Here is a 10,857-nt window from a genome sequence, read left to right on the forward strand (position 1 = left end):
GTAATCAGATTAAACCAAACCGGAGGAGATTCCTGTTAATAGTAGACTTGAGGAGACATTGTTTAAAGTGTGTCTTGTTGTTAAAGTTGTTGCTAACTGACGAGAAATGTTTAGCTGAAACTAAATTGTGTCTAATTCTTCACTTCTGTGTCAAGAAAGCATATAATAAGTGTGATAATGCACATGCAGCCGGATGTTATCACAGAATAAGTCTCTTCAGGAGGACACAAGTCCTGATCACCCTGTCGGGTTTATTCTGTGATAACAAGCGGCTGGAGGTACATTATCTCTTACAGAAAGTAAGTGTAAAGTAATGTGACGTGTTGCTTGTCAAAGTAAAAACACACAAGAGACAGAGACATTGATCATGTGATGCTGGACGACTGTGAGCTGAAGCTGAATCTGCTCTGATTTTACCAGCGTTTTCCTACAATCTGAACAAATCTATTTCAAACTGTAATGATTCACTATTACTGATGTCATTAATAAAGCAGCTGTTGCTGTATAAAGCTGTGACAACTGTGGGGCAGCTGTGGCCTAATGGTTAGAGATTTGGACTTGTAACCAGAAGGTCACAGGTTCGAGTCTCGGTGCTGGCAGGAGTTGTAGGTGGGAGGGAGTGAATGAACAGCGCTCTCTTCCACCCTCAATACCCATGGCTGAAGTGCCCTTGAGCAAGGCACTGAACTCCCAGTTCTCCCCGGGGCGTGTGTTCACGGTGTGTTCACTTCTCACTGCTGTGTGTGTGCACTTGGATGGGTTAAATGCAGACCACCAATTTCGAGTATAGGTTACCATACTTGACAAATGTCACGACTTTCACTTTTTTCACTTTCAGTGTGCTTTTTTTTCTCTTTCCTTTCCTTTGCTCCAGAAGGAAACAAGATGCATTAAGAGTTGGGGGTGAAAACTTTTGGAATTTGAAGATCAAGGTAAACTGTACTTAATTTGTGTCCCGGGAAACATGCAAGTATCTTCTGTTGCTTACAAAGGGCAGAACTAAATGGAAAAAAAATATTTCATCAAAATAAGAAAAATTTGGCCATCTTCATCATGTTCAAAAGTTTTAACCCCCCAGCTCTTAATGCATCTTATTTCCTTCTGGAGCATAAGTGAATGTTTGAACCTTTTTTAATAGTTGTGTTTGAGTGCCTCAATTGACCTCAGTATGAAAAGATGTAACTCAAAATCATACAGTCACTGCTCGAAAGGGTTCAAATATGCAAAAATGCAGGAAAACTGAAGAATCTGCAGGACCTTAAAATTTTTTCTGAAGAACAGTTCTCAGTTTAACTGTTCAGAACAAACAAGGGACTCATGAACAACCATCACAAAACAGAAAGACAAGGGTGCCCAAACTTTCGAGGCCCCACTGTACACCATACAGTGCAAGAATAAAACATTGCTAAAACCTGAAAACAATATAAGTAAATAAATAATTATACAGCCATAAACTAAAACAAAAACAAAACTAGGATTTGAGGATACTAGTTACATTTCAAGTCTGGAGAATCTTTAGTCAGACCAAAAAAAAAAAAAGGTTTGTGATTTGTAATGTAATTAAGATACAGGATCAACTATAGAAGCATTTTAAAATAACATTCAAATGTAAAAATTGAGTTTAAATGTAACAAATCACAAAAATACAAATTTACTTCAGGACATTTTAAGCTTGTAGTTTACAGTTAACAAGTACATTTTGTGATCATATTTTGTTCTTATTGTGATGCATGTCTGAGTGAAACTGCAGGTCTGGAATTCATTTTTGATAAAATGCTGATAATTGTTTGCTATTGCTGTGATCTCATTTGACTGACAGGTTTCCCTGCCTTCACATCATCAGACGAGAGAAGAGATGTTTTTGTGAGGGAAAGAGATAGTTATTTTCATTAAAGATCACATTCATTTTTGGAAATAAATTATGTACCCTGATAAATCAATCTCAGTGTAACTGCTGTAGAGTATAATGATACTAACACTAGTTTCTCCAGCTTGAATTGTGTGTTCATCAGTAGATCACTGAGGTTTTTCACTCCAGAGTCTCCTAGTTTATTCCCGCTCAGGTTCAGTTCTCTCAGGTGTGATGGGTTTGATTTCAGAGCTGAAGTCACAGCAGAACAACCTTCTTCTGTCAAATAACAGCGGCTTAACCTACATTGAGAGAAAGAGAGAAGATAGAAGAAAACTATTTATTACTTAGGCTATATTGTGATAAATAGAGAAGATAGGGGAGAGTTTTTTGTTGATTTTGTGTAGTTTTCCACAATTTGGTCTTCAAAACAGAAAAACAAATTAATTAAAGTTATTAATTTAATTAAAGTTGTTAATTTAATCAAATAATTTACACTTCTCATGATTTATGTACAATTTGTGCTGATTCTTGATAGAAATACAATGAAGTTTTAATTCCTAACATCCTTGTGTGAAAGGTGTGAAAATCTTTCATCTTTTTATTTCTGTCATATAATTCTTATTTCATCTTTTGTCTAAAACTGAGCATATTGTCTAAAATATAAGTTCTGACTGCTGTGTATTTGTGTTTAAATTGATTCTGGTCTGTACATCACTACAACGTAAATGCATTCACTCTGCTCTGTCCAGTGACTTGATCAGCTTTGCTACACAGATTCAACTTTGCACATCTAAATAAAACTGTAGGTTTGTCTATGTGTGTAGATGTTGTAGATGATAATATTTCTCTGAATCAGGTAAGACTGAAGAAGCAATGCCTGCACAGAATAAAGCCCAGTCTGGACCGGTTCTGTTCAGTTGTGTTAGACATTCATTGATCTGGTTGTTAGATGGCAGAGAGATGATATAAAGCATCAATAAACACCATGAATATGTTCTGATACAGCAGCACAGAACTATTCTGTTGTGAAAACAAAACACAATGATTGTATAAAAGTGAAATTTTTGTGTATTTTTGGTTTTATTTGATGTGTTTATTGGATATTGGGTTGTGTATTTGACCTGCTATATGAGCAACAAGAAACACTCAAAACTTTCAAATGTTTAGATCACACAACAACTTACTTTACAAGTAAAATATACAGTATAGAATATAGACAGATTAACTATACAAAAATATATGAACATATATAAAAATATACAAATATATATAGTGCAACAAACAAGGTAACAGTCAGTGCCAACACATATTTATTTAAGCACAGAGCCAATTAAATTCAGTTAGCAACTAACCAGAAGTGCAAATGGCACTATATATATGAATATATTTATATGCATACGTGTATGCATATAAATATGTATATATAGTTTTTTACGGAGTGCTAAGTTGTAGTGTTTTGGTGCTGGTTCAGTGGTGACTGTTTTGAAGCAGGTGGGGAACAAGTAGAGGTTGAAAATGTGTGTGAAGACATCAGCCAGCTGTTCTGTGCAGACCCAGAGCACTCGGTCAGGAAGACCATCAGGGTCAGACACTTTCTGTGCATTCACCTGCTCAGGTAGAAGCACACCTCACTGGTTAAAAAAGAGAGAGGCAGGTCGTCGTGTGGGGCTCAGCTTTGATGTGCTTAAAGGGCTTCAGTTCATCTGTTCATTCATTCAGGTGTTACTGGTTGGTGGTCATTGTTTTTAAATTAGTCTTTAATCCTCAGTTTGTAGTCAGTAAACATGATCACATTCAGCAGTCACAGCAGAATTTAGAAACAAAATTTAACTAAAGTCTATTCAAAAATTGTATCACTCTATTCTAAGAAGGTTGGAAGCTGTATTAAAGGCAAACGATGGTAAACACATTAATAAAATACTGGCTATTTCTAATCTGTTCACATTATTTTCTCCAACCCCTGTGCACTTAAAAGGACAGTTCACACAAAAATGAAAATTACCCCATGATTTACTCACCCTCAAGCCATCCTAGATGTATATGAATTTTCTAATTTCAGACATATATAATCAGAGTTATAATAAAAATATCCTGGCTCTTCTAAGCTTTATAATGTGGGGTCAGACTCAAATGAGAATTAATAGATGACTGTAACATTACTAGTCATGTAACATGTGAAATGATGTAAGATACTCACATCAGTGTGTTGAGTGTACAGTGTTTATCCTGCAGTAGAGCAGAGATCTGATTCACTCCTGTGTCTCTTAGTTTACGTGAACTCAGATTCAGCTCTCTCAGGAGTAATGGGTTTTTACCCACAATTCCAGTCACATACTGACAGCCTTCATCTGCAGCAGGACCCAAAAACCTGCAGAAGAGAAGATGAAGCTGGAATCAATTCAATGTGCATTGCATCACAAAACATTTAAAGATTATCAAACATTGTTTGTAACGAAAAGCTCTAGTTCAAGTTTAAACAGTTGAACATATACAAATCATTTTTCAGAGAGACAAAAGTCAAAAGTAAATTCTTTAAAAGAAACTCAAATGATTCTCAAAAATGTGAAGATCTTTCTGGTTTTTAAGCAGGAGATGAGGAAAGTTAGCAAAGAGATAACTAGCTTGTGAGAGCTAAGCATTCATAGTGATATATTTAGTTGATCTTTTGATCCCGGCTCTTCCTATTATTATGTAGCATAATTCACCAAACACTGGACTAACACAAATGACGATAAAGAGTCAAGGCTGAATGTTTTTGTCCTCTGTGTGCAACACTGTGCTACACAGACATTAGTAATCAAACATATAGAGCATCGTAACAGACCAAACTAATAGAGCACAAATCACTTGCTCCAGTGTTTCCCAAACTGAGGAATAGTGTACATGTAACCCCTCTCTCCCGGGTCCTCACCGCTACACCTCGCACTCGCTCCGATGTAGTGTAGTGTTATGTAGTGTCAAAAGTGTACAAACAGAAAAATGTACCACTCGGTAGATGCTAATACTTATGACCAATAGGGTGTACACATAGACCTACGCTTTAATGTCAAGCAGGAATGTTAAAAGAAACGAATACAACGAGTAAAATGTGAACATTGTCATCAGCTATCTGAACAAGAGGTTATAAATCTAGTGCTGTATACGAAAAAAAGAAAGAAATTTAAATCAACTTTTATAAGAATATACCCAAATGGTCACGATTGGGGGTTTCCGCATTCATATGCTAATTTTCTTAGTGCTTGAGTTACACAGGGGTTCTGTGTGCACAACATTACTTTATTTTTGTGTGGAGCTTTAACAACCTCAAACTTTACTGAATTTCTAGTTTTAACCGAAATGATGAGATATGTTTCAGTTGAAAGTGTTAAACTGCACTAAAAAAAATAATATGCTATTTACTTAAAATTATAGTGCATCATTTTTGCATCCCTTTTCTTAAGTGAACAAATTTATTAGTTGGTGTAACACTATATTTTAAGTAGATTTTACTAATAAATTTAAGTTATTTCTACAATAAAAGTCTTGCTTACCCCATTATAAAATTTAAACTCATTTACATTGATAATTTTAAGTTTTTGTATTTTAAAATACCTAGGTTCTGTTCAGTACTTAAATTAGTTATATATAACAATGAGTGGAAGATATGACAGACAACTAGTGAATATTAAATTAAAAATATAATTTTTTACAAATGCAACTTAATATTTGCAAATGCAACTTAAAGTTGTTTGCGTGTGTGTTTGAGTGCAGTGAAGTGGTGAGTAATGTGTGGTGTTGTATGCTTTTTGACTTGCATGTGGTAGTTTCACAATGTTCTGTGGCATTAAAAATGCATTACAGTTTGTATCGATTGCTATCCCACAATTCATGAAACAATTCACCATTTTCTCACATCTATAAACACAACCTCAAAACTACACAGCAACTTCTGCAAACTTTAAACTTCCGGGTCAAAGTCAAACATTTTAGTCAAAAACATGTTCTCTTTTGTCAGACTCAAACTTTGGCCGCAGATGATACACAAACCTGAAGTTCAAGGTTTCAAAACAGTGTTACAAAAACCTCCTTTCGGGAAATAGGAATCCTTTTGCTAGTCAATGACTCTTACAGTATACGACATAAATAGAAGGATGCAGATACGGTAAAAATACAGCAATAAACTTTAAGAAAAGTTTACTTTCATTAAACTAGTGTAAAAGCTGATCTTACAGTAAATAGAAAAGCACTATATGTAAAAGGGCTAAGAAGAGAAAGGAGCAAAAGATCAAACAACTGATAGAAAAACACACATTGGGGAATACATGCCAGTTAAATATATTGTTTTAAATAAAAGAATATAATTTGGTTTTTTGAAATATTTAAACAATAGATGAATTGGATAGTAAATATACTTTTAACATAAAATATATAAAATAGAATAAAGATGTACAGGATTTGTCATTTTTAAACTTTTTTGCTTTTTAAATAGAGGTATTTTGGAACAGCTAAACTAGAGGCCCTGCAAAATGTCTTTTTCTGCTCTGTGTCTGAAAAAGCATAGATATGTGTAAGGTTTACGACCATAGCAAAGTCAAATAATTACTAATTCCACAGGTAGATTTGGTCCATATGTGAAATCACCATTTGTGTTTACACACACTTTTTTAAATGAAGCACAACAGACCACAGTTCTCAAATTACATTTCTACTAGGATGCATGGGTCCACAGAGTCATCTGTCCTGAACCATCTTTAATGGCTGAAGATAGAATCGAGGGTCTTTCTCTAGAAAGTATTTTTCTAAAAAAAAGATACATTTAACATCTAAACTTCACAGTCTGTGCTGTGACAAACAAACAAGCTCACATCCATATGTTTAAAAACCAAAATAAATATTATGGTTTTATTTTTAAACATACAGAGAAAGACTTTTTGGCATCATGTTTCATTTTGGTATAACAGACGCATATCCTTATGTGTGTGTGTGTGTGTGTGTGTGCGTGAGAGAGAGAGAGAGAGGGATGGTATTAAAACATTTGAGTTTTGAAGATCATGCTATAAAAATAAGAACTTTAAAAAAGAATCTAAAAGTGATTAATGTAACATCTAATATAATATAATTATATAATATAATATAATATCATATATATTATATAAATTAATATAGTATATAATATTATACAAAATATAAATACTATCATTAATATAGTTATCATTTTGTTGAAATTTAAGAAATCAGCGGACATCAGATGTAGTAGGGTACTGTTTATTTATTTAAACTTTACATTAATTTAGCTTTTGAAATAATGTACCCCATTTACTTACTTGAATCATCGCGGTCTGGAACTCCACCCTCCACTGTGAAGCACCCCCTCAGTTTCACATACAGGAGAATACCACTACGAGGACCTGTGAGATTTTGTTTATGATTTAACTTTAAAAACTGTATTCTAATTTTTACATTTTTATTATTTTATTTTTGGGGATATTTCATTCATGTTTGGACATCTCTTAGCAGTCTAAAAAATGTAAGAGATCATTTTTTTTATATTTATCATCAGAAATGTTTATTTTATATAATATATTATATATAATCACATTTTATTTGTTAAAATAAGATAATTTTTCTTTTTTTAAAAGAAGAGAATGGTGTGTTTTATAAGTTCGTTTAACTTAAATGTTGAATACTTTTTTTTTTTTTTTTAAATGAATGGAGTGCTTTAGTAGCATGATGTCATTATATAATTATTTATTTCCATATTCTTTAACCCCTGGAGTCGGGTGGGTTTTGGGGGGGACTGGAGATATTTTGGCATGCCCGACATTTGTGTTTTTTTCAGTACCTTAAAAAGCGTGTTAATGGCTAAAGGAATCTGAATATACTGTATTCATCCTGTGACGGGGCTACAAAAATATGTGAAACAGCATGAGAAAGCAGCACATTTATGCGGCAGTTTTGTTTAAAATATGTTTAAAATGTGTTTGATAAGCTCAATAAACATATGTTGAATACATGATTAAAATGTGCTTGATAAATAATTTGCTTTGGTTTAGTAACATGTCTGTTACTGCAATGTGTTTTATAAGTTTGATAAACTTAAATGGTGAATACTTGTTTAAAATGTATGTTCTGCTTTAGTAACATGATATTACTATGGATATATTGTGCTTGATGCATATATGATTTAATGAGGCTTCAATTTGTACATTTGTATAGTGCTACAGATATTACACTGATATAACAAGGTAAATGTGGTTTATGATGAAATTTATTGGGCTAGTCATAATTCAGATCTGCTTAAAACTACCAAATTTGCGTCACGTTTACGCATAAGAATTTTTATTGTGTGTGTGGGTGGTAGGTGTAGAAGAATAAAAAATGTATAGTTATACAGCTTTTGAAAAGAATCAATTAAACTACATGATCTTTAGAATGTTTACTATATTGGTAGGTTTAAGGGGTGACACTTTTCAATATAAAAAATCAGTAATATGATGTAAATATGAATAAAAAAAAAGGTTCTAAATATAATGTAGAAAGTAATGTTGTGACAATTAATGTGAATTGAATTGAACTGTGTCGGTGACGTGTCCGAGGGTCTAATGGCCCATATCACGTTCGACCTCAGCTGATTATATATTTTTTTCCCCAATCCTGGTAAAATGTATATTTTTAGTGATGACTAAAACTATTGTAAATGTTTTGTTTTATATTGTGTGTGAATGTATAATTATTTTTTATTTTCATTTAAAAGAAGAAAATAAGACTTGGAGACTGAAGATTGAATGTGTACACGTGCGTGAGAGGGAGAGAGAGGGGTGCAGAGAGAGACATAAGATGCAACGTAATACCCCGCGCACGTGGTCCACAGATAATAATCTCTACAGCATGAGAGAGAAAGTTAGAGGAGAGACTTTAATATTGATGAATCATCGATCAATATCCAGGGAAATGACAAATAGATGCACATCGTATGGATACCTCACATTTTTTAACACAAGGTATAGTGTAAAGAGATGTAAATTAAATCTCTACAAAATTTACAGGAGTGGCTATGTGTAACTCACACACACACACACACACACACACACACACACACAAACACACACACATACACAGACAGACAGAGAGACAGAGGGGGAGAGAGGGGTGTAATGGGAGTCGTGTTTAGAAGTGTCAACTAGTACAATATACTAGTACTAAGAGTAGAATTTTTTATTATTAAATTTTTTATTTTAAAAACCTTTCATTATACAGTTTCTTTATTGGTTGTTTTATTTTCCATTTAATTATTACAATTTTATTTTAAAACCTTAATTATACAGTCTCTTTATTGATTGTTTTTTTATTTCCATTTTAATTATTAGGAGTTTGATTTTAATGCTTTATTATACGAGAAGTTTCTTTTATTGGTCGTTTTATTTCCATTTAATTATTAAAAATTTTTATTTTTAAAACCTTTTATTATACAACTTCTTTATTGATTGTTTTTTATTTCCATTTTAATTATTAGAAGATTTTATTTTAAACTTTTATTATACACCTTCTTTATTGGTTGTTTTATTTCCATTTAATTATTAGAATTTTTATTTAAAACCTTTATTAGGTATATCACTGTGAAACGATTTATATTATTTCTCTTATTATGATATGAACTCACATTCTCTTGTTCTTGGTTAATTTTTCTCGCACACTGTCTGTATTTTCACTGAGAAACCTTGCCAAGCAGAAATGAGTGTTATATGGCTTTCTCGGTGCCAAAGTCAGCATTTCCATCATCTCTTCATTCATTTCCTTCTCGGGGGTTTTATGTGAGTATAAGAAGTCCATGTCTATGTATTTTTCACAGCTCTTTTTCTGCTTTCCTCAGAAATCTGAGGGGGATCCTATTTATCTAAGCAAATCCAATCCGATGCCGCAGCTGGTGGGGAAACCCCACCCTACAAGGGACAGACCATAAAATCTTTTAGCTCTTTTTCTGATTTCCTCAGATATCCGGATTTTATTTTCACCGCGAGGACACCTGTCGCCGGATGTACCGGAGGTCCGGTGTCTATTTTTCAAACAGGTGACCGTAACACTTGTCATTAGGATAAGCCCTTATGACATTATATATTACGAAACAGATGACGGGTCACAGCTACCGATTATTCACGGATGGATAAATATGGAGTCATTTCACGGCTGATGATGTATAAACACGATTTATTACAATCACGTCATCACACATGTTGTAACAACACCTGTGACCATTAAAAGGTTAAAAGGTCAAGGTCAGGTGGGGCGGGGTCAAGGTCAAAAGGTCAAGGTCGGGTGGGGAGGGGGCAAGGTCAAAAGGTCAAGTTTGGTGACAGTATATCTACTACTATCAATTATTATATGATGCAAAAACAACATGACAGAAGATTTTCCGAAAGTAAACACACGACATTTCTCATGCGAGGTAATAACAGCACTGTTTAGAGATGTTGCTGCAGAACACTGTTGAGGGACACATAGAGGAAGCCTATTTCACACAAGCTCTCTCTCTCTCTGTGTGTCTCTGTCTCTCTCGCTCTCTTTTTAATAACTTCATTAATAACTGCATTAGAATGCTATCAACTGCTCAAGCCTCCATTACCAGCTGTAAAATGATGTTTTGGAACTAGCAAAAGAGGCATTGGATGAGATGCGGAAGAAATAATCCTACTCAAAACAGTGATTTAAAACAAAAAATGGATGAATCCCTTTAAATATATCAAGTGATCGCGATGTCTTGAGGTGTGGTATCCATAGTATAAGTGGAATAATTGACTGCGGGACGCTGAATTATTAGAAAAATAATGCACACCTTAGGTGTAATGGCCATTCCACATCACATCCAGGTGTGCATTATTTTTCTAATAATTCAACGGCCCGTCGTCAATTATTCCTTACATAATATAATGTAATATTTTATATATAATATAAATAATTCACATGCTGACAGGTGCCATTGTAAGTTCATTCATTCATTGGTTCTGAATTAATGAATCATGGCTCGTTGA

General features: G+C 33.7%; 1 protein-coding gene across 1 annotated transcript in view; it reads right to left on the minus strand.

The window, feature by feature from the left end:
• The window catches only part of LOC109055738 (ribonuclease inhibitor-like), a 536,777-nt gene that overhangs the window by 200,405 nt on the left and 325,515 nt on the right, over positions 1 to 10,857 (minus strand). Inside the window, exon 9 of the mRNA XM_042749506.1 lies at positions 1,978 to 2,151. Coding sequence (XP_042605440.1) covers positions 1,978 to 2,151 — 174 coding nt within the window. The remainder of the gene's footprint in view (positions 1 to 1,977; positions 2,152 to 10,857) is intronic.

Source organism: Cyprinus carpio, chromosome B22, assembly GCF_018340385.1.
Source record: "Cyprinus carpio isolate SPL01 chromosome B22, ASM1834038v1, whole genome shotgun sequence".
In the NCBI taxonomy this organism is placed as follows: Eukaryota; Metazoa; Chordata; class Actinopteri; order Cypriniformes; family Cyprinidae; genus Cyprinus; species Cyprinus carpio.